At 42.3% G+C, this 24667-nt stretch overlaps 3 protein-coding genes across 3 annotated transcripts in view; 1 reads left to right on the top strand and 2 right to left on the bottom strand.

Moving 5' to 3' along the window:
* The window catches only part of LOC106549065 (uncharacterized), a 40901-nt gene extending 30368 nt beyond the window's left edge, over window positions 1–10533 (bottom strand). Inside the window, exons 1-12 of the mRNA XM_087720268.1 lie at window positions 10352–10533; window positions 9878–10060; window positions 9360–9416; window positions 7351–7433; window positions 6842–7007; window positions 6322–6428; window positions 5828–6088; window positions 4694–4790; window positions 4000–4098; window positions 2012–2164; window positions 1700–1878; window positions 591–773 (exon numbers count right to left, since the gene is read on the bottom strand). Of these exons, the coding sequence (XP_087576394.1) occupies window positions 591–773; window positions 1700–1878; window positions 2012–2164; window positions 4000–4098; window positions 4694–4790; window positions 5828–6088; window positions 6322–6428; window positions 6842–7007; window positions 7351–7433; window positions 9360–9416; window positions 9878–10060 (1568 nt within the window). The 5' untranslated portion in view covers window positions 10352–10533. The remainder of the gene's footprint in view (window positions 1–590; window positions 774–1699; window positions 1879–2011; window positions 2165–3999; window positions 4099–4693; window positions 4791–5827; window positions 6089–6321; window positions 6429–6841; window positions 7008–7350; window positions 7434–9359; window positions 9417–9877; window positions 10061–10351) is intronic.
* An 839-nt stretch (window positions 10534–11372) lies between these two features.
* Window positions 11373–24667, top strand: part of LOC148044690 (uncharacterized) — a 67272-nt gene continuing 53977 nt past the window's right edge. The window contains exon 1 of the mRNA XM_087720267.1: window positions 11373–11485. Coding sequence (XP_087576393.1) covers window positions 11398–11485 — 88 coding nt within the window. The 5' untranslated portion in view covers window positions 11373–11397. The remainder of the gene's footprint in view (window positions 11486–24667) is intronic.
* LOC148044691 (uncharacterized) overlaps window positions 23219–24667 on the bottom strand; it is a 39094-nt gene continuing 37645 nt past the window's right edge. The window contains exons 30-31 of the mRNA XM_087720265.1: window positions 24574–24640; window positions 23219–23280 (exon numbers count right to left, since the gene is read on the bottom strand). The gene's annotated coding sequence lies outside the window, so the exon portion shown is untranslated. The remainder of the gene's footprint in view (window positions 23281–24573; window positions 24641–24667) is intronic.

The following is a 24667-nucleotide window of genomic DNA, read 5'->3' as shown; positions in this document are numbered from 1 at the left end:
TTGCAGCCAAGGTACTACTAATTCACTCAAAGTAGTAAAATTTACAAAACTCAAATACAGTACAAGGGAGGGAATAGAGAGAAAAGCACTCTATTTTTTTTTCCTGTCAAGCTGTATCAATAAACTGAAGATGCTTATTTCCAACATTGGAAATATACTGGATACATTTTCTAAATAGTTTTAAATACACATGTTCTAAATATACACACACGAGTATATTATTTTGCAAGGTAGCTTACACAGGCTATCATAGGTAAAGGTTTAATTGCCTTTATGGTATATTAGCCAAAATGTGCCCAAACTGATTACAGTCCACCCCAATTCTTAGGATGTTTCATCAGACACTAAGGTTGGTAACCTAGTCAACACTATCACTAACTTACTAAAAAGTATTATATTAAAGCCACAACTAGAACAACTAGATAAATATATGTGTCTTTATAGAAAATTAATCTTCCAACAGAATGATTAAGAAAAAGTTTTATTTTAAAAAAAGAAGAACAGATGCATAATGTGGGAGCAGGTCATTTTTTTAGGGCAAACTATTACTCTTTGGGCAATGTGTGAAGAAAACAAGCAAAAAAGCTCACATGTATTCTCTCTCACGCATTAGCCTTTCCAATTCATCCTGTCTTTCTTCTTTCTCTCCATCTGCCATATCACCTTTCAGCTGTAGCTCTGTGTTACTTTGGCGTAAATGCTGGGCCTCCTGTTCCAAAATTTCCAGCTGTTGCTGCAGTTCCATTCTAGATTTGTCCAGGGTTTCATGGTCACTGTGAAACAGCAGCCTCTTGTTAAGTAGTTGCTTATACTGCTGGAAATGAATAATAACTAACAGGGCAACAGCAAATAGATATATAAGGGAAATGTTAATATTAATAACTAGCTGAATACCCATGCTTCATGACAAAACTATATGATCAGGCTATGCAGTAGAAATTCGGTTCACAATTCGTCGGCTCAGTGGTGGTTGGTGATAGAAACACATAAGGGAATATTGCTCCCTCCACCTTGAGTCCAGAAGCAGTTCCATAGGTGGAAGGTGTAGACATGTTGGTGTGGTACTGATGTTTAGTACTGTAAAGAGCCCCAGACCACTCCTTAGTGAAGAAGTGGAACATCTGCCAGTTTGAACTGAGGTAACGGAATGTGGACAGAGTTTGGTCAGTGGTGGTCAGTGATTGAAACACATAAGGGAATATTGTTCCTGCCGTGCAGTTGGAACAGAGTTCTTTTCAGGTGGGGAGGGGGAGTAGAATGCCTAACTCCTTAGCATCAAAGTGTGTTAATATAAGGCAACTGGCAGTTGGAACAGAGTTCTTTTCAGGTGGGGAGGGAGAGTAGAACTCCTTAGTATCAGAGCATGTTAATTACTGTATAAGAAATAGTAATAATTTGATGGTCATTTCGAAAAATCCTTTCTTAGTTAGCACCTAGAAGCCAAGAGCCAACATACATGCCAAATTTCAAGTTTGTAGGCTTTACAGTTCTGGACATTTTGTGATAATGTGCAAGTGGTATTTCGCTTTTATATATTTATATAGATTAATAGTATATTTAAAAAAAGAATTACTGGCATCTCTCAGATATTTTGAGACTACAGCTCCTAATCAGGGGAGGCAAAAAATTCCAGGAATTGCAAACACAACACATCTGGAGAAGATACTTTAAAGCTAGAGAAAGCTAACCTAATGCATACCTACGGTAAGTCTCCAGTACAGATTGTAAATGCTGAAGCTGGCTTGCATATGTGTCTCGTTCTCCTTCTAATCTTTCTACCTTATCTCTTAGGAAGCTGCACTGCTCTTCCTGCTGCTTTTGTTGCTTTTCCAAAGCAGTGGCAGAATCTTGACTTTCCAATAGCTGTTGCCTCAATTGCTGCAAAAGGAGAAAAGAAACCCAAGAAAATCAGGCTTAAAATGCATGATGAGAGAATGAAGAGTGAATATTTTCAGAGACCAAGTGTTGAAATTTTTATAAGAGAAAGAAGTATCCTTATCAGTCCTCTTACCTCCACTTGATTTCTTCTCCCAGCAAGCACATCACGTAAAAGGAGGAGGGTCACATCTGAATCACCAGTATTCAGTTCCATGATACCACAAGGATCAGCAAACTTTTCAACTTGCCTGAGGCCAGTTGTTGCATCATTCTCACTAATAAGTGCCTGAAATCCAAACCAATATCACTCTGCTAGTTTTTCATATTAAAACCAACACCTACCCAGAATCACCTACATAGGATTTATTCTTTTAAAAGATTATAGTGAACAATGGGTAAGTCACTAACCTTATTCATACTTTATATCTGCACAAAAGCTTACCAAGTTGAATTAAGACTAGGGCATCTCAGCATTACATCTGACATCCACTATCCATACGCTGAGTACTGCTTATAAGAATTAACCTGCCAGCAGAACTTGCAATTCATGAGATTGTGGAATAACAGACTGATTATGTAGATCTATAAGCAGGTGCTCCATGAATAATCACACTATTGTCAGTGCTGGATTTTGGAGATGTACAATTGAAAAAACATAACCTTGATAACTGTTTCTCCAAATATCGTAAATCCAAATAATATGTAATGAGAATGTCTGTATTTCAGAAGCGATGGGTGGAATATAAAACAACTTCTCCCATTTAAATTGACTATCATCACATAATGAAAGATACATTTTTCTGAAACAACAGAACATGTTCTCCAGAGTGTCTCAAAGTAATATGATTATTTTGTTATTAAATACAAAACAATTTTATGAACATATTTCTAATATATTAAGATAGGCATTGTCTTCCTTCTAAACACATAAGAAATCCATAACCAACAATCTACCTCTTCTTGTGGAATAACAGAAAATGTATTTCAGAATACATTACACAGAAAGGGGTGTGTAAGTCATTTAGTCCAGCACCATGCTTATCCAATCTATTTAAAAGCTTCCAGTGAGTGACAATCCACTCTGACTGAACTCTGCTGATTGGTTAATACAAGGATAACAAAATAACACAAATTTTGCTGAAGCTGTATTGGTTACCAGAAGGTTTCTCGGTCCAATTCAAAGTTCTGATTATTAACTATAAAGCTTTTTATGGCTCAAGTCTCTGTTACTTTTGGGTACCAGGTAAAATTTATCTGACCACTCTGCAAAGGCAAGTGGGTAGTGAAAAAAGTCCTCCCTCGTGAAAAGTCAAGGGAAAGGGAGTGGGGCAGAAAACTCCTTCAATAGGAAACCACCTGATGTTCGAACTAAGGATGACACTTTCTTTTTTGTCCTTTTAAAAAATACAAATACTGTGTTCTTCAGCAGCTTTTGAGATGCAAGGTGGAGGGAGGTATAAGCAGTCAGCTAACACAGGGAAGTACCTATGTTTTGGAAGGCAATATTACTTTGATTTGTTTTGACTTAAAACTGTGTGGGTTTTTTTGGTCATTAAGAACCCCTATAGCCTGAGATGACAACAAAAATTATTGTAAATCAGTAAGTCTTTGGCATAATCCTTTTCTATATTTTGTAAATTGGGGCCTCTAATGTAATGCCTGCTGTATAATAAATGTATTTTTCTGATTGGCCACACTCATCACAGTGGTTTGTTATGAGTGGACAAAGGCCAGCCATACACTACAAAGTAACATGTTTCCCCAAAAATAAGACAGAGTCTTATTTACTTTTGATCCCCCAAATAAGCGCTTGGCCGTATTTTTGGGGAGGTCTTATTATTTTTTAGGTGCAGGAGGTGGTGAGTATGGTCACCTCATGGCTGCTGCTGTGTTGCAATATTTTTGGGGAGGGTTTATTTTTTGGGGGAGGGCTTATTTTAGCGCATGCACTCAAAAGCCCGATTGGGCTTACAGTATTATCCGGGGAAGTCTTATTTTGGGAGAAACCGGGTATGCTCCTCAATATCCAACTGTGTACCTTAGTCTAGGCAAAGGAATGTGATATTTAATTTATATTTTTAAAAGTAACAGAATCATGAAAAGCTATCCAAATTATATTACCTGGGTAATTTCTGTCAATACATGTTGCAGAGAAAATATCTCTTCACTGATATCTTTGCTTGGTTTTTGGTCACAATCTATCTTCAAATTATTAGCTTTCTGAAAAAATAAGCATATTAGAATTAAATCACTGTTTATAGAATCTGAATCTTCACAAACATCAGGACTTAGAACATAATTTAATGGAAATACTGAATGACAACATATCAATAAAACTGCAATGGGCATATCTCACTGGCCAAAATATTTATATGAAAGCATACCAAAAGGAGTTCTATTTGTAGGCAAATCCATCAAGAATTACAAGATTCCAGAGCAGTACAGGGAAATTAGTACTTCTTAACTAGCTATTAAAAGTGATATTCAGTTTACATATTGCGTACATGTTTTCAAACTCCATTAGCAAAAATAATTTGACTTTATACCTGCCTAACCTGTTTTCCCATTGCTATAGTATAATTATATAAACATTAGGTATTTAGTGTTGTAGCAAATAGTACATTTCTCTCCAAAATGTCTTGTGCTCCAACATTTAACTTGTGAAAGCAGTTATCACTAAAATTGCATGAAGTAAGACTGTATAACTTTGAGTTTTGAATCAATGAACTGAATATTTTTTTGGCTTTGGAAAGCCTCCTAAATGATAACAAACCAAGGAACTGAGTATCTCTTCTCTAACTCCTTGACGACATACCAGAATTTCCACCATCTCTCTTAGAGCCTTCACCGTCTTCTCCTTATCTTCATTCTGCTGATGAGACTCTTCAAGCAAAGCAGTCAACTCCAGCACTCTAAAAAGAGAACAGCAATATTTACAGACTAAGATATTTTGGCTAGCACAATTTTACCTTGCTGCTTCTAAAAGTGGCTCATTGTCCCTGAAAGCTCAAGATGAGAATGAAAATCCTGCACATACTTTTATGCATTTAGAAATCCCAGCAGAATCCCCATTTGTAAAATGGGGGAGGATCTAATTATATAATTTACATTAATCTTTTGAAAAAGCAAAACTTTACAATCTTTGTTACCATTTGCAGTTGATAAACTTTCCAAAGCCAAAGAAGGATTCCTGTATCCATTTTCTCAGTGTGTTAAAGCAGAACTTTTCTGTGGACAGAATATTCCTACAGGAACTAAATGCCACCATCTGGAAACCAAGTTCCCTTTTCAACACATCACTAATTGTGATATAGTGGCCCAAGATTTTACTTACATACACACTTTTAATAGAGAAAACATCTCCAATCTCCAAAATTATATTACCGGTACTTTAAAATATAGCTTATGTATATATAAAGCCATGCATTTTATTTTATTTTTCCTGAATACTATTGTTCATATATCACAATTATCAGAAGATCTGCATTGTTATCAAGGGAGAATGAATCATATTGATTAGTTATTTGGGTCAATAGTAAATGCATCAAAGTATTCAAAAATTTATGAAGAAAGATAGTGTATTCCCCTTATGGAAGCTTAGTTTTGCCATACATCAGTATGAATACATCTCTTGATCATTCAAATTAGGCAGATTTTCCTTGTACAACATAATCCAGCACTGATTTATTGTACACTGGGTTTCTCTTTGTTGAAAATAATGAAAACAAAATAATCCAAATTACGAAGAACAGGATAACCCTAGGAAACCCATATTCTATTAACACTATCTTTCCAATTTTCCCTACTAAATTCTTATTTGGTATAATTCATTCATGCTATTAACAAAAATGTCTTTCTTGATAAAGTCGTGACACTAACAGTCAATATAATTTGAATAAAGAATTACAACCAGTGACAGCAATTAACAGACCTTTTAAATAGAACTTACCTGCTCTGAAGATCTTCCTCTGAAAAATCTCCTTTGACCTGTAATGTTATTTTTTTTTTTGCTTGCTGGTGTTTTTCTTTCTCCACATCTATTTTCTCCAATTTTTTACCAAGTTGTTGCCGTTCCTGCAGCTGGCATCTTAGGACTGACTGTTCCAAATTTTTCGTCTCCCAAAACTGTGCATGCGAGCTCACATGGAAACAATTGATCAATACAGAGCCGTAAAGCCTCACTTGGTCAGCTTTTATTTCAGACAGATCCCTGGAGTAAAAATAAATAATACTAAATTCTACCAATCTATTGATAGTGGAACTCAACCACTACTAAACCAAATGTCTTCAGAAGAGAGATGGAGTAGGTAAGAATTTTCCTTCCTATATAGCAGTGAAAGAAACATATCATAATTCTTTCACTGATACATAGAAAAAGGATATTTCCACATACAATTTAATTGTATACAATTTTATCTGATAGAGGAATCCATTCCTTTTCACCTGTCGGTTGCAGTCTTCATTTCCAAAAAATGCCGACGTAATGTCACCACTTGCCGCCAAATGCCAAGGATACGATCATGTTCGGATTGCCTATAGTGTTCAAACAGCTAGAAACAAGAAAATTACAAGTGGCAACACTTGTGATAAACATGTTTTATCCTACCACAGTAATTTGGAATATACTTTTTCAAAGAAAAAAAAATCTTTTAAACCTTATACCCTTAAACTTTATCCTTACTATTCTTTTTTGGTAATATGAATCAACTTTCAAGATATGGCTATTAGTGGATCAATTATTAAAAAAGGGAAGCATTTGGTTCCCATCTCCCAAAGATCTAGTAATCTTTGACTTCTAGAATCATATACATTTGTTTATATCAGTTTGATTTCTTAATGTTTATCAGCAAATATCTGTTCAAGCTGAAGCAGGCGAATTTCTATTTGACTGGAATACAAGATTGTCTAGGAAAAAATTACTCTCCTTATATTTTCCGTAATCTTACTACAAATACATTCTTACCTCCCGTTCTTTGCGCCAGTCACTCTCTTTGTGCTCTAATTCAGTTTTGGCTCTTGTCCAATCATCTGTCAATTTATTGATATCTTCCTGGAGTGCCTCATTCACTTCATTGGCTTTGTCCAAGTGTTTCCGAAGCAAGATATTAACTCTACCCAAATTCTCACATCTGATATTTAAAAGTGATAGTTTAAACAAATAAGCATGATTCTGAGAAGGTGAGCTAGCATCAGTACAAATACTCCTTATTTAGCAACCAAAATCGGGACTGACAATTTGACCATTAAGTTAATCAGTTGCTAACTGAAACCACAATTATGCTTATGGTGTTCAGGTTTCCTTTGTTTTATGGACTTGTGAAGGTCATAAATACAAGGAATAGATGTAAAATTACTTTTTCATCACTTTTGTAATTGCAAACAGTCACTAAACAAAGCAATCACAAAGCAAGGGCTACCTTTATTGTAATTGTACTGTTACTCAACACACTTCTACAATTAGGTTTAATTTACCTCTGCTGTTCTTCTTCCAAATGAACCAAAACATTTTCTAGATTCTGTTCCACTTTGTGATCCCGTAGATGTAGATGAGAATCCTTTGTGAGAAAGCAAAGCCTTAATTAAACATCAGATTATAAAACACTGATCAAATGGATAATCAATAGCATAGTACTAAGCCATATTCATTTAATTACAATTAAACTAAGTGCATGGATCTGAAGTGGGGATGGTTATCAGAATCCAGAAAACAGTGCTATCTATGCTAAATACTGATAATAGGACTGGGAGAGAGATGCAGGATGTAAAAGTGCCCAAAGCATAAAAGTATAGGAAGGTTTAGGTCAAAACACATAACATGAGGATTCCAGGGGACCTATAGAAATGCACAGAATATGGCATCAAAGAAGAACACCCAAAAGCAAATACAATTTGAAAGGTACTATTGAAACTTGGTAAAATGAAATTCATGGATGGAATGCCAGGAAAGAAGATGAAACATATTCAAAAGGAATACACCAGACAAAAGATAACGGGGAATGGCATTATATGTGCACCCACATACTGAGACCCAGGAATTTGAGGAGAATTCAGTCAAGAACATATTTATAAGAATACTAGAAAAGGAGTATGATTGTGAGGATCTCCAGTAAACCTCCAACAAGGTGAGGATAATGGCCTCCTGTACCAGAATTTTCAGCGGAGAATAACAATAATAATTCACTATCTGAATATAGATAGTTCTTGGCTTATAACAATTTGTTTAGCGAACATTCAAAGTTAAAATGGAACTGAAAAAAGTGACTCATAACCACTCGTGACTCATCTACACACTTACAATAGCAGTATTCCTGCGGTCATATGATCAAAATGTTTGTAACCGACCTGTATTCATGACAGTTGCAGCATCCTGGAGTCTTGTGGTCGCTATTTGCAACCTTCTAAAAAAGTTTCTGACAAGCAAAATCAATGGGGGAAACCGGAATCACTTAACAACCATGGGAGTCACTTAACTGCAGCAGTTTGCTTAACAACTGTGGCAAAAAAGGTCATAAAATGAGGTGCGACTTACTTAACTGTCTTCCTTAGCAACTGAAATTCTGGTCCCAATTATGGTCGTAAGTCAAGGATTACTTGAATCAGTTGGTAACAACTAAGGTTGGAAGATCCTAAAATATTCTCAATGGTCTTTCTAATTGTTTCATTGCAGGTACAGAAGAGAAAGGGAATCAGTTCTACTGAACAGTTCTTCCTTAACCAATAAAGAAGATGGTTGAAGATATAAAAGCAAAGGGAATTTTGAAAAAAAAAGTCATCTTGGAGTTCAAGTTATAGAGAAAGAGAAATTGAAAGCAAAGGAAAAGTACAAGATGGGATCCCATGGACACAAAGCCCAGGACAAAAGATGGTGCGGACAGAAGAGAATATTTGTAGCTCAGAACTGTGGAGTCCTTGGTGCTTTCTGAGCCTGGTTATTTGCTTGCAGATGTTTCATTACCCAACTAGGTAATGTCATCAATGCTAGTGAGAGCTGGGAAACTTTAACTGGAAAACAATGAACATCCTAGACCAAACTAAATCCAAAAACGGTAGGGAATTCCTGGAAGCTTGGCATTCAGACAAAGCCATCAACTGACACACATAAATTAACCATATTTAAACACTGTTCAAAAGACCCACAAAAAGCTAAAAAGGAAACAAAAAGATCAGAACACATCCCTTCCAGCAGCCAACACCCAAATAAGCAGGGGTTATCACCAGACACCAGACAAACAAGCAGAAAACAATACTGTAATCAAGGGACTACCAAGGAAAAAAACCACACCCACCAACACTGAAAGGCAAGTTCTCTTACATAAAGAAGGAGCAAACCTCACACTCACTAGCACTGTTATCTTCAGATAATAAAATGTCTGCAAGCAAGCAACCAAGCTAAGTTTTTCATAGGATGTAACTTCATGCACCTTCCTATCTTTTGCATGGCACACCATTAGTAACACATAATTACAAAAATCATTACTCACACTGTTGGATTCCAGACGATTTTCTAATTCTTTGCACCAATTTCGATATTTCAAAACCTGCAAACAGAAAATTAGTGTACATCTTTTTGTGTGCACATTTAAACAGTTTCACATTTGTTACCAATTAAGGCATTTTCTCTGCTTTCTCTTATAAGTAGATGCCTACATACATATATTCACTTATAAATTCCAGTTTTAGAACAATTTTTAAGCACAAACTGGTCATTTTTAAATATATCTTTTACATTTATATTCTGCTTTTCTTTCAGCAACTTAACAGTAGTATTACCACTACCAATTTTATCCTCATAACCATTGTATTCTGGGAAAGGTTAAGCTGAAAGACAGGATTGTCCACAAATTGCTTAGTAATTTCCATAACTGACTGGGAATTTGAATAACATTCTCCTCCATTCTTGCACAGTCCCATTAACACCTCTGTAACTCTTTTTATTTGTGCATCTAAGAAGATTACCACTTTCTTTTGGATGTCACTAGTTACAGAATTGCTTTTTTACCTTTGCCTGCAGCTTTCGAACAAGTATTGCCTGATGTTGTTGTGCTTCATGGGAACTTTGCAATTTCTGCCGATAGGATGCACACTTTTCCATCATCTGCTGATGTAATACTGTTATTTGGTCATCTGGCAACAAAATGCCCCTCTGTATTTTCATGCTGTTTAGTCTGTTCTCTTCTTCCATCTGTAAGGAAAAAATCTATCTGAGCAAGGTTGATTCCTTTCCTCTGGAAGCAAAATCTGCTCTTGACAGCCTGTTCTTTTCAATAACAGAAACAAGCATTCTGTTTTGGCATTCTTTTAACAGATAAAATAGGTAGCATAACCCGGGACAGAAACTAGTCTGTTTTGTGTCCAGTACACGAATGGAAAATTACAGGCGTTTAATATAACCCACAGAAGGGGTGTGTGTGGATAGGTATTTACAAAAACTAACTCCTCTAAAGTTCAGAAATTCGTCCGCAGCTCCACAAACCTAATATTTAGCATCTACCCGTATACGTTCTTATAATCTCGGAGACCGCAAGACTTTTACTCCCAGGCCCGCTAATGCCACTGAGCATGGATCTCAGGTAAAGTCCGGAACAGCCCTCCCGGCTCTCGCCCAGAAGTTGGGATGCAGTTGCCTTTCTGCTCCTCCTCACCTGTGAGGCAGCGAGCAGGTGAGAGGGGGGGGGGGAGTAGAGAAGTAGGCCAGACGCTACGAATCAGCTGAGCGATATATTTCCCGAGCTTGCTTGCAGGAGTATTAAGCCAAAAAAAACATAAAAATCCAGAAGCGACTTGTGGGAAATAGAGTTCACTTCAAGGCGGTTGTAATTAAAGCTGCCCTTGAAAAACAACGTTACCCGTGAGCCCTTGGGCTCCGCTTCTGTACTTCTCCGCTGCCTCCTATTGGTTCGAAGGGAAGATGACGTTGTGCGGAACAGCGGGAAGATGAAAGTGTTTGTTTTTAAAAACTGTCTCGTTCTAATTGGTCAACGTAGCTCGTGTTTTAACTAAACTGGGCATTTCAGGGCCCAGATGACCACCACTATAAACGTCCCTGGAGGCTGCTTGAGTTGCAAATGGAAGGAGAAAAATCTTCATGCTAGTATATCATATATAAACTGGCGGAATGATTATAAAGAAGGTAGTTTATAACCATCCTGAAGATTCATTCGAACTCCCCTATGTCCAAATCTGTCTGAACATTAGAAACCAAACCATATAACGTTTTCACACACACACACACACACACACACAGAGAGAGAGAGAGAGAGAGAGAGAGAGAGAGAGAGAGAGAGAGAGGGAGCCGGGTTAGACGAAAGCTTCGCCGTTGCGCAACCCAGGACGTCAATTTATTTAACGTCTTCAAAATTGCTCCGTTTTGGCGGGACGGAAACAACCCACCGAAATCAGGCTTTGAATTCTGAGAGAAAGCCACTACCTGTCGCCGCCCCCCTTGATAACTAACGGAGGGCGGGGCGAGGGCCGGAAGTTCGTCGTGTCTTCTGGTTCGTGGGTGGGGGAGTGTCCATCATGGAGTCGCTCTGGAGGCTGAAGCGGTTCGATGCCTTCCCCAAGACGCTGGAAGATTTTCGGGTGAAGACCTGTGGCGGCGCTTTCGGTGAGGGACCGCCGGCTGCCCGAGGACTACAGGACTCAAGAGGGCTGCGGTTGGGAGGGAGACAAGCGGGGGGCGCCTCTTGGGGAGATCCTTGCTAGTTGAAAGCGGTCCTAAGTTGAGGCATCTAGGGTTTGTTGCACATTCAAGCAGATAGGATCAGCGTAATGTTTCACGTGTGAACGGAAAAGAGTTTGGCGCATCTGTTATCGTTTGGTCTTGGGGATTGTTTGTGAAGTTGGATCTTTTCGCAGCCTGGTGATATTGTGATATTGAAAAGTATCGAGGCTGCTGAACTTGTGATTTTTCTTCTGTGTTGTTTTCCTACCTAACGTTTTCTCAATGCCCGCAACAGCATCAATTACGAAGGCAGTATGTGTTGTTATGTGTGCATTGAATGTGTATGTGAGGAAATCGTTTAAAGAAAATCCAGCCTAGGCAGTTAGTGTTTCCATTTCTTTAAAAGGCAAATTAGTCTTTAAGAATGCACAGAATAGCCAGGATTGTGAAGTGATTGCTTGGTACAGCTTTGGTATCACTTGCTGGTAAGGAACCTAAATGTACTTTTGTAGCAATCTAATGAACTGTTGACTCTCTTGAGAAGAAAAAAATCAGACTCAGTAAACCATCTTGTTCATGGTACTTTCTCCAGTCTAGAACCATATGGTAGATTGGATTTGTTTTGCACTTGGATCTTTCAGCCTTTGCCAGATGTTCTGCGTCATTTAATACTCAGTAAAAATCCAATGACTTCTATTGAGGACTGGTAAAAGAAGTCAAATTATCTTATAATGGCTTTCTTTATCATTGCTTATTTTTATTAAAGTACAGTAATCTATACTCTTTTAAAGTAACACAAAGATGAGCCAAAGAATCAGAATTAATCTTCCAGAGATAATGAATGGATGCTTTTTGGTGATTCCATTGCTTGTTTAAAATTTAAATGTTCTGAAATATAACATCTCAAAAGTATTTTAAATCTTTTAAAATATATATTTTAAAATACATAATCTCTTTTAGGAGTATTTCTTTTTGCTATATAGTACTTGCCATAATTTGTTTTTCACTTGTATTGATCCAAGCTTTTTCTGAGTCTTTTGCTTCCCAAATGAAATATATGCATTGCTTTTTAAGCATTTTTTTTGAAAAGGCAAGTTGATTGCTGCTGCTGGCAATGTTCAGCTGTCCTCTGGGACCTCTTTGAGGCTCAGAACACATTCACCAGATTGCATATCAAAAGTCAACAAGATGAAGGAAGACTTTAAAGAAAGCTTGCATCCTTCTTGGAAGAAAAGAATAGCAGCCTTCCACAGAGAATGAATATTTGCATGCAAAAGTCATAATAATATCTTATAAATAATCATATAAAATATGTGTTTTATTGTATAGCTTTTAAAAATTATGGCGAGAATCATGGGAATGAGAATAATGAGCCGGATTACACCCCGGAGCACCCAAGCCCCAGGGAAGGAGCCCATCCTCGTGGGAATGGTTTCCGCTGGACCTGCGGCTTGCCAAGGGCTGGAAGGCTCATGTACTCCAGAGGGCGGCAGAGATAAGGGCGGGTGACAAGAAGGGGCGGGCATGGCGGAGCAGAGTAGAAAGCGCCAACAAAAGGCATCTCTGGAGCCTGAGACTTCCCGCCCTTCCACCTGTGGAGCCGCACTAGCCATATCGCAGGGAAATGGGCGGCCGTGCCTGCGGGTGGCAGCTGCTGCTCCCGGCTCTGCTGCTCCTCGGCGGCGCCCAGGGTGAGCTTCAAGGTTAGCGCTCCTTTCCGACGAGGCTACGGGGAATCTCGAAGGGTTGAACCCCGGGCCTCTGCCCAACCGCCTTTGCCCTGGTCACCTAATCCATGAGGATGGGTCTGCGTCTTGAAGACCGCAGTCCGGGAATTCCTTTCCTCAATCCCCCCTCCTGGGCCCTTAAGTCGGAGACCCGCATGCCTGGTTCCTCTGGACACACAAGGCGAGGGCGCGGGGAAACGGAGCTAAAGGGGAGGGAGGTCAGCATGCCCGGGTCAGCGGGGCGCAATGCTCCAGCAGCAGAGGAGAAACACCTTCAATTTCTTCCCATGGTTTTTTCCCCCAGCTCAGTCAGGGAAGGTGGAAAACCTCCCCGGAGTCCTTGCTCCGCCGGTAGCATGTGTCGGGTTGCAATTGTGGATTTCCACGCGCCTTTTTCCGTAGAAAGTCAGACACTGATTTTCAGTGGCCTGAGTCTTTTGGAAAGTCCTGCAGCGGGGATGGAGGAGGCGGAGGGGTGAGGCAGCAGAGCGCAGCGAGAAGCAACACCCCTGCCGCTGTGTCCCACAAGTGTCTCGCGTTTATGTCCGCCATAAACGTGAGACGCCTGTTGGACACAGCGGCAGGGATGTTGCTTCTCGCCGCTGCTGCACTCTTGCCTCACCAACGGTAACTCTCACCGCACGTCACTGCAACACATACTGCCTTCGTAATTGATGCTGTTGCAGGCATTGAGAAAATGCAGGTAGGAAAACACAACACAGAAGAAAAATCACATTTAAGTTCAGCAGCCTCGATACTTTTCAATAGCACAATATCACCAAGCTGTGAAAAGATCCAACTTCACAATCAATCGCAAGACCAAACGATAACAGATGCGCCAAACTCTTTTCCATTCACACGTGAAACATTACGCTGATCCTATCTGCCTGCATGTGCAACAAACCCTAGATGCCTCAACTTAGGACCGCTTTCAACTAGCAAGGATCTCCCCAAGAGGCGCCCCCCGCTTGTCTCCCTCCCAACCGCAGCCCTCGAGTCCTGTAGTCCTTGGGCAGCCAGCAGTCCCTCACCAAAAGCGCCGCCACAGGTCTTCACCCGAAAATCTTCCAGCGTCTTGGAGAAGGCATCGAACTGCTTCAGCCTCCAGAGCGACTCCATGATGGATACTCCCCCACCCACGAACCAGAAGACACGACGAACTTCCGGCCCTCGCCCCGCCCTCCGTTAGTTATCAAGGGGGGTGGCGACAGGTAGTGGCTTTCTCTCAGAATTCAAAGCCTGATTTCGGTGGGTTGTTTCCATCCCACCAAAACGGAGCAATTTTGAGGACCTTAAATAAATTGACGTCCTGGGTTGCGCAACAGCGAAGCTTTCATCTAACTCGGGCCTAAGAAACGTTATATGGTTTTGTTTCTAATGTTCAGACAGGTTTGGACATGGGGGAGTTCGAATGAATCTTCAGGATGGTTATAAACTACCTTCTTTCTAATCATTCCGCCAGTTTATATATGATATACTAGCACTCCTTCCATTTGCAACTCTCAAGCAGCCCCTAGGGACGTTTATAGTGGTGGTCATCTGGGTCCTAAAATGCCCAGTTCAGTTAGTAAGATGTGTGCTGTGCCGCTGAAGTTCTCTAATTGTAGAGGAGCAAAGGATTCTTGAGAACATGATAAGCAACCATGGACCACTAGTTGCAAAAAGTGGTGGCATACAGGTGAAACTCGAAAAATAAGAATATCGTGCAAAAGTTCATTTATTTCAGTAATGCAACTTAAAAGGTGAAACTAATATATGAGATAAGACTCATTACATGCAAAGCAAGATAGTTCAAGCCGTGATTTGTCATAATTGTGATGATTATGGCGTACAGCTTATGAAAACTCAAATCCACAATCTCAGAAAATTAGAATATTACATGCAATTAATAAAACAAGGATTGTGCATAGAACAATAGCGGACCTCTGAAAAGTATAAGCATGCATATGTACTCAGTACTTGGTTTGGGCCCCTTTTGCAGCAATTACTGCCTCAATGCGGTGTGGCATGGAAGCTATCAGCCTGTGGCACTGCTGAGGGGTTATGGAAGACCAGGATGCTTCAATAGCGGCCTTCAGCTCTTCTGCATTGTTCGGTCTCATGTCTCTCATCTTTATCTTGGCAATGCCCCATAGATTCTCTGTGGGGTTCAGATCAGGCGAGTTTGCTGGCCAATCAAGCACAGTAATCCCAGTCATTGAACCAGGTTTTGGTGCTTTTGGCAGTGTGGGCAGCTGGAAAATGAAGTCAGCATTCCCATAAAGTTCGTCTGCAAAAGGAAGCATGAAGTGCTCTAAAATCTCCTGGTAGACGGGTGTGTTGAGCCTGGTCTTAATGAAGCACAGTGGTCCAAAGTCCTGTTGCTCCTTGGTCCAAAGTCCTCTTTTCTGATGAGAGCAACTTTTGCCAAAAGTACCTAAAACTGGTTCAATGTCTGTGGAATTAGTGTGCTTAATTGGCCTCTCCATTCTTCCTCCATACTCTGGGTCCTTGGTTTCCAAACGAGATGCAAAAGTTGCTCTCATCAGAAAAGAGGACTTTGGACCAATATGGAGGTTGGGAGGGCTCCATTTTCAGCCACAATGGCCTCCAGCAACCCTCCGCCAGTGAAAACAGAACTCAGGGAAGTCTGCGACGGCCTCCCCAAGCTCCGTTTTCGCTGGCAGAGGGCTGCAGGAGGCTGTCATGGCTGAAAACTGAGCTTTGATGAGTGACGTTGAGCTGGTCATAGCCACCCCATGAGGTCAAATACAACCCTGATGTGGTCTCCAATGAAATGCAATTCTCCTCCTGGTGTCATCTGCAAGGTGTTGTCCCCTTACAGGCCTCCGTACCTAACATTCTTCAATTTCTTCAGGTGGGCCTTGACAAGGGACTATCCCCAAACACTCTTCGTTGTCAGGTGGCGGCTTTGTCCTCGGTGATATCCATTGCTGCATCTAAGCCACTCTCACACCAGTCTCTCATATCCCGGTTTCTCAGGGTTGCAACCAATCTCAAGCCCCCTACTGTCCATAGATTCCCGTCCTGGGATATAACCAAAGTTCTGAATGCCTTGACAAGGTCTCCTTTCGAGCCTCTGCACTTAGCCTCTTTGCACCATCTCACAATCAAGGTTGTCTTTCTTGTCGCAGTCACTACAGCCAGGAGAGTTTCCGAACTAGCAGTCCTGTCAATCAGGCAGGATTTATGCATCTTCCATCCTGAAAGCGTGGTTCTCCGCCTGGACCCAACATTTATTCCTAAGGTGAACTTAATGTTTCATAGAGCGCAGGAATTGGTGCTTCCTGACTTTTGCCCCAACCCAGGAAAGGATCTCAGGAAATTAATTATATTAATTGAATTATATCAGAATTCTTTTTATAGACTATAGCTCAGCCTTTAATACCATCTTACCAGGAATTCTCATTGAAAAGTTGACTGACCTGAATTTCCCTCCCCTCACTTTTAAATGGATCAAAGACTTCCTAACGGATAGTCCACAAACAGTAAGGGTTGGGTCCTTTACATCTTCCATGCTAAGCTCAGCACAGGCTCCCCTCAGGACTGTGTGCTTAGCCCCTACCTGTACTCATTGTATACATATGACTACATATCCTCTGATCCATCCAATATCGTAATAAAGTTTGCAGACAACACAACAGTGCTGGGTCTCAAAACTGGAGGGTGCGAATCAGCATACAGGGAAGAAGTCCAGAAGGTATCTGCATGGTGCTCAAGAAATATCTTACAACTAAATACTAGTAAGACAAAGGAGATGGTGCTAGATTTCCGAAAGCACAGAGAGGAGCCTGCCCAATTGTATATCGAGGGAGGCTGTGTGGCGAGGGTTTCCTCTTTTAAATTCTTGGGAGTGCTGATTAGTCAAGATCTCACCTGGAAAAACAACATGTCTCTGGTGTCTCCTTCTTGTTTCCTCCCTTTTCCTTCTACCTTTAGTATGTTGAGTATATGGGATTGTATGTAAGTGTGTGAGTGACCCACTTTTATTGTTATTACTGTTGTATTTGTGTATTTTAATAATTACGTGAGGACTGGTTGTGTGAGTGTCTGAGTATGCTTGACTCGGAGGACCTGCTAGGGAAGGCGGGGACCTTAGGGCTAGCCATTACCGGGGAAGGAGGGTTCGCTACATTACAGAGATCCCTACTTCCGGCCCTTTGAGTCCCACTCCAAGACCAGATGGCGCGAGTAGCCAGGACCCTGGTCTCAGGCTGCTGTTGCTAAATGCCAGGTCTGTTATTCACAAGGCTCCCCTCGTCCGGGACTTAATTGTTGACGAGAGGGCAGACCTGGCATGTATTACTGAAACCTGGCTGGGCACAGAAGGAGGAGTCCCCCTTGTAGAGATGTGCCCAGAGGGATTTCAGGTGCTTCATCAGCTGAGAGCCCAGGGAAGGGGTGGCGGTGTGGCTATTGTTATCCGGGAGTCTCTGTTACCTCGTAGGGTCCCTGCTCCGGAGCTTGTCGGGTGTGAGTCCCTGCTGATAAAGTTGGACCTCAGGGGTCAAGTGGGTTTGCTGCTAACATACCTGCCTCCCAACTGCATTGCAGCATCCCTCCCCTCGCTCCTCGAGTCTGTAGCCGAGCTGGCAGTTGAGTTCCCCAGGCTTATAGTTCTGGGGGACTTTAACTTGCCATCGCTCGGTGAACGCTCTGATGGGGCGCAGGAGTTCATGGCTTCCATGACAGCCATGGGCTTGACCCAGGTAATTCGGGGCCCAACCCATACAGCGGGTCACATGCTCGACCTCGTATTTCTCTCGGAGCAGTGGATGTGTGATCTTGGTCTGAGGGGTAATGAGATCATACCCCTGTCGTGGTCAGACCACTGCCTACTGAGGCTTGACTTCCGGAGGCCAAACCCCCACCGTAGGGAGGAGGAACCGACCAGGTGCTTCCGCCCCAGGCGACTCATGGACCCTTTGAGGTTCCAGACGGAGCTTGGGGTAATTCCTGACGCTCTCGCCCACAGTTCGGTGGAGGCTCTGGTTGCCGCCTGGTATTCGGCGGCATCGGGGTCTCCTGACCGGATTGCGCCACTACGGCCCCTCCGGGCCAGTGGATCCCGGAGACCTCCTTGGTTTACCGAGGAACTCCGGGAGAAGAAGCGCCGGAGGAGACGCCTAGAGCACCTGTGGAGGTCCGATAAGTCCGAGGCGAACCGAGCACTTCTGACCACCTGCACCAAAGACTACATCCGGGCATTAAGAGATGCCAAAAGAACGCATATCTCTGCCTTGGTTGTGTCCGCCGAGTCACGCCCAGCCGCCCTGTTTAGGATCACCCGTTCCCTCCTTAATAGGAGGGATCTGGGCGAGCCCTTGCAGGGTAGGGCTGAGGACTATGCCCAGTTCTTGGCGGACAAAGTTGCTCGGTTTCGGTCGGACTTGGACTCCACCACAGTAGATCCAGCCGAGACACAGGGGGATTACTTGGCAAGCCATCTCTGGGTTGAGTTCCAGGATGTTGCCTCTGGGGATGTGGACAAGGCCATTCGAGCTGTAAGTGCCTCCACCTGTATTTTGGACCCGTGTCCCTCCTGGCTGGTTGCCAACAGCAGGGAGGTGACACATGGCTGGATCCAGGCGGTCGTGACCGCCTCCCTTCGGGAGGGGCACTTCCCCGCCGCACTTAAAGCGGCGGTGGTGAGACCCCTCCTGAAGAAACCATCCTTGGATCCAGCCATTTTAAACAACTATCGTCCTGTCTCCAACCTCCCCTTTATTGGGAAGGTTGTTGGGAAGGTGGTGGCCTTTCAGCTTCAACGGGCCTTGGAGGAAGCTAGCTATCTTGACCCTTCCAGTCCGGCTTCAGACCTGGTTACAGCACAGAAACCGCTTTGGTCGCATTGACCGATGATCTCTGGAGGGCCAGAGATGGAGGCCATGCGTCCATCCTGGTTCTCCTTGACCTCTCAGTGGCTTTCGATACCATCGACCATGGTATCCTGCGACGACTGCGGGAGGTGGGGGTGGGAGGCACTGTTTTGCAGTGGTTCTCCTCTTACCTCTCGGACAGGTCGCAGTCGGTGTTGGTCGGGGGGCAGAGATCGTCCCTGAGGCCCCTAACATGTGGGGTGCCACAGGGTTCGGTCTTATCCCCCCTACTTTTTAACATATACATGAAACCGCTGGGCGAGATCATTCGGAGGCACGGGATAAAATACCACCAATATGCGGACGATACACAATTGTATCTGTCCACCCCGTGCCAACTCAATGAAGCGGTGGACGTGATGAGCCAGGGTCTTGAGGCCGTTAAGAACTGGATGAGCGCTAACAAACTGGTACTCAACCCGGACAAGACCGAGTGGCTGTTGTGCTTCCCTCCCAATAATTTGGCTGACATTCCAACACTCAGGCTGGGGGGTCAAATTTTATACCCCTCAGACAGGGTCCGTAACTTAGGAGTCCTCCTGGATCCACAGCTGACTTTCGACCATCAGCTGTCGGCTGTGACCAGGGGGGCATTTGCCCAGGTTCGCCTGGTCCGCCAGTTACGGCCCTACCTGAACCGTGAGGCTCTCGCAACAGTCACTCGAGCCCTTGTGATCTCTAGGCTGGAATACTGCAATGGGCTCTACATGGGGTTGCCCTTGAAGAGCATCCGGCGACTGCCGTTAGTCCAGAATGCAGCCGCGCGAGTGATAGTGGGCGCACCGCGGTTCGCCCACATTACACCTATCCTCCGCGAGCTGCACTGGCTACCTGTCGGTCTCCGGGTGCGCTTCAGGGTATTGATGACCACCTTTAAAGCACTCCATGGTAGTGGATCTGGATATTTGAGAGACCGCCTTCTGCCGATCACCTCCCTCCGACCGATTAGATCGCACAGGCTGGGCCTCCTCCGAATTCCATCCGCCAGTCAATGTCAACTGGCGACTACACGGAGGAGAGCCTTTTCTGTTGCAGCTCCGACCCTGTGGAACGAGCTCCCCATTGAAATTCGTACCCTCACCACCATCCAGACCTTCCGCACAGCCCTCAAGACCTGGCTCTCCCAGCAGGCCTGGGGATAGGTTTCCAATTTACCCGCCCGAGTGTTGACTGTTGAATGTATGTTGTGGTTTAACCATTTTATTTTGTTCACTATTGTTTGTCTCTTGGTACTGCACCCCCTCCCCTTGTGATTGTAAGCCGCCCTGAGTCCCCTCAGGGAGAAGGGCGGCCTATAAATCTCAATAAAATGTTAAAAAATGTTTAAAAAATGGTGATTGGAAAGGCCCAACAGAGACTTCATTTCCTTAGAGTCCTGTAAAAAAATCAGGTTGAACAACGGCTGATGACCTCTTTCTATCAGTCCACCATAGAAAGTGTCCTCACATATTGCATTACAGTATGGTATGCTGGTTTAACTGCTGAGGACAGGAAGGCCCTACAGAGTGATCAATTCGGCACAAGAAACCATTGGTTGCCCTCTGACACCAATGCATGACATTACATTGCCAGAGGTCACTGTTTTAGCAGAGTAAGGAAGATACTCAGAGATGATTCACACCCTGGTCAGTGTCTCTTTGCACTTCTACCATCAGGCAGAAGACATCAAAGTATAGACAGCCAAACAAAGAGGTTTAAAGATAGTTTCTATCCTTGGGCTGTGAGACTTTTAAATACAACCACAATCACTCCATGCTAGTTTTTTTTCCTTTTCCTTTCATTTTTGTTTCTGCTATAATTTTGCACCAGTGAGGTTAAAACCAATTTTGTTGGATTTAAATACAATGACAGTAAAGGTTATACTTATACTTATTAGAAAGTATGTGCTTTTGCAAAAGTGCAAAAGCTGTAAAAAAAACTTAGAAGAGAAAGACAGGCACAATAAACAACACGAAACAAGTATTTATATGCCGTCTAACCCATTATAAAATCACATCATAAAAAAAAACAGTAACTCCCTTAGAAAAAATAATGTTTTCAACAATTTATCAAAGGTAGCTGAACCTACAAAATGTCTGGTATCCTTACCACCAAGCCTTTTCTTTGTTTCTCTGTGTTTTCAAGTTTCGTTTCCAAACTGGTCACCTTTTCACATAGAATCACATTCTCTTCCTTGAAAACAATGACTTCTAACTTTAAGGAAGAATCTAGGGAGCTGCGTCTGCCTTCAACTACATGTTTTTCTAAAAGGAAAAAAAAGAAATAAAAAACTCTCCATCCCCGCATTATAATAGTGTCTTTTCTAACAAGAAAGTAATTTGGAGATACTTTAGAAAGTGCTAGTAGCTAATTTACTATTCAAAATAGTTTTTAAAATATCAATGCATTTTCAGCACGGGATATCAAGATGTTCTGACTCAGGCTTCCTTAGAAATCAAGAAGCAAAGTCTTGATTCCTGCAGAACCTCTTTTATTTACACGACTGTGAATTCCTTTCATTCATAGTCAGCAAGGCTTAGTAAACAGTCTTTCAGAGGAATACTACAATACAGTAGCAGAGTTTGAAGGGACCTTGGAGGACTTCTAGTCCAACCCTCTGCCTAGGCAGGAAACCCTATACTGTTTCAGACAAATGGCTATCCAACATCTTCTTAAAGACTTCCAGTGTTGGGGCATTCACAACTTCTGAAGGCAAGCTGTTCCACTGATTAACTGTCAGGAAATTTCTCCTCAGTTCTAAGTTGCTTCTCTCCTTGACTAGTTTCCACCCATCGCTTCTTGTTCTACCCTCAGGTGCCTTGGGGAATAGTTTGACTCCCTCTTCTTTGTGGTTGGAATGTTTGGAAGCTTATCTCGTTTGGAGCGCTGCCAGATATCTAGTTTCCAAATGCAGGGCAAAGCAAACTTGGCACAGAGTCTCTTAAAGTCACATACAGAATTTGCCAATCTTGAACCAACTGAATGAACGAATGGTTTCCTGCAAAAGCCAACTTCCCGTTTGTTCCTCTTTTGTTTCCTATCACGTCCAAAGTGCGGCTTTACTCCTAAGTCGACCCTGCTTTCTTAATTGTTCTTGTCTTCTGGCAGCTCTGCCCATGCCACACTGGAAACAAGCTCCGGTTGTTCTTCTACTTCACTGTGGTCTAACTCCCTCTCTGCCTCTGATGCAGAGCCCTCATCTGAGCTTTCCTCAACCCCCAGGACTGGCCATGTTCCTCCCCAACCTCCTCACTGTCTGATTCTGCTGCCAGCTCTGCTGACTGCCAGTGGGCCACAACACAAGGAACAAGAAAAGAAAGCATCAATAAAAAATTTCTAGGAAAAAATAGCTCCTGAATGAAGTGCTGATTTGTTATTGAAATCATTGTTAAGAACTGATTTTCTCAAAAGTCATCAGAGAAGATAGTTTGAATCTCCTATATTTGATGGTGTCTCTGTCCTTCTGGTACCCACTAGTGCTTTATAAATGGAATGTTTTTGTTACGAAGCTTGACATAACAAGTGCAATAATGAAAAGAGCTTGCTTTGCCAAGATTTTCTGTAGCTCTCAACTCTTGTTTAGGGAAACTATCACATCTTTGCGTTATCACAGTTTGTGTTACCTTCTTGGCACTGGTCCAGCCACTTTTGTAGCACTTCGGCTTTGGCATTAATGCGTATCCTTTCTGTTTCCTTCTCACTAAGTTCTTGTTTCAACTTCTCAGAAGTCTTCCTTGCTTCATCCTGCCAAAAAAATTTCAACCCCAACACATGCTATAGGTATGCTTGAGATAGGGAGAGCTTTATAAAAATATTTTTAATAGAAATTTTCTTGCAGCAAATTATACATTATAAATTACGCTTTCCTGAAAAACACTGTATGTTGCAAACTATACATTACAAATTGACATTAAATTTGTATCCTCCCTTTTCATCCTGCCTGTTCATAAAATCTTCCCTATTGTTGTCTGTCACATCTTTGACTTTTTTATAATCTTCACAAGATTATAAGATTCACGGCCTCCAGCTTTTGTATGGTGTCTTTGGCATGTTGCTCATTCGCATGGGAAACTTCCAGATCTTGAGTTAGCTGTTCCTCATGAGCTATCAAAGTTGCCTCCTTCTGTACCATCATCTGCTTGTGTGAGTTCTTCTATGGAGGAAAACAATAAAACTTCGACGTAGGAACAAGGATAACTCTGAGATAAGAAATACCTCATAGACAAAATAAAAGACAAACTGGGAAAAGTTAATTAAATAGACAAAAAAATACGGTTTGCATATTATTACAAATATAGGTCGTTCTCAATTTACATCGGCAGTTGGGATCTGAATTTCCATCACTAAGGGATGCAGTTGTAAAGTGTGTCTACATTGCTTTGGTGAAACCAGTGCTTGCAGTCCTGATTGGTGCTTTTAATTGAATCCCTTGGTCATTGGGTGAGGCAACTTCCTGCCGGCTTCTAACAATCGAAGTCTGCTGGGGGGGGGGGGCAGCAGGAAATTGCAAGAGCCACTCTTCCAGGCTGCTGCCAGGTGGGGGGAGGCAGTGAGAGTGGATGGATGAGGGAAGGTCAGGAAGGGTTTCAGAGGCACCATGTAAATCAGGAAGGTAGGAGAGGATGTGCAAATTTGTGAGGATCATGAGAGGTACTGTACCGTGGGTGAGGGTACACATGGTATAAGGGGCTGTATGAGAGGCACTGAGGGACATAGGCAGGATGTGTGTGAGGGGTGCATGTGAGTTGGGAAGGGTTCATGGGGATGCAAGAGTGCGCAAGACGCATTACGTGGGTTAAGAAGACTGCACAAGGGAGAATGTGAGAAGCACTGTATGAGACAGGAAAGATGCACAGAGGTACATGAGAAGTGCCATGGGGGTCAGAAAGGATAGGTCAATATGCACGAGTGGCCAACAGGACATGAGTGTAGAGAGGCTGGTGGGGGAGTGTGCAAATGGGGGAAACTTACCCCAGTGACAAGTGATCTTCCCTTTTAGCTACTCCTTTGGCTTTCTGGGGAAACTGGCATGGAAGGTTGCGAGTATTAATCATATGAGTATGGCAACCAGTCCTAAGTGCAAACAAGTTTCCAAGCATCCCGACTGCAATCACATGGTCACGGGGTACTGAGATGGCCATAACTCTGAGAACCACTTGTAAGCACCATTCATTCAGTGCAATATAACTTTGAAGGATGGCTGTACGAAGGGTGGCTGTATGCAAATCAAAGCCTAGTTGTAGGGTATTACATATTATTATATTAGTTTTACGCAAGTAAAGGAAAAATTAAGGCAGGTTATTCCAAATAATGCAAGAAAGAGGCCAATGTATTAGAAAAAATAAAACACTGAAAGTAGGTTTTATTCTAAAAATACTACTGTACATCGATAAGATAGATACTGACAATAAAGAGAAAAATAAAAAGGAATTGTTGTGGATGATACCTGGCTAATGATTTCCTGCACTTCTTGTTTCTGCTCCGCAAGGATCTTTTCTGCCTGATTTACGCCACTATAAATAATAATATAAATATGAGTA

The sequence above is a fragment of the Thamnophis sirtalis genome, unplaced genomic scaffold, assembly GCF_051295495.1.
Source record: "Thamnophis sirtalis isolate CommonGarterSnake01/CBP01778 unplaced genomic scaffold, rThaSir2_p1.2 scaffold_7, whole genome shotgun sequence".
NCBI classification, from domain to species: domain Eukaryota; kingdom Metazoa; phylum Chordata; class Lepidosauria; order Squamata; family Natricidae; genus Thamnophis; species Thamnophis sirtalis.
Note: the sequence above shows the minus strand (reverse complement) of the source record. Positions and strands in the feature narration are given on the sequence as shown.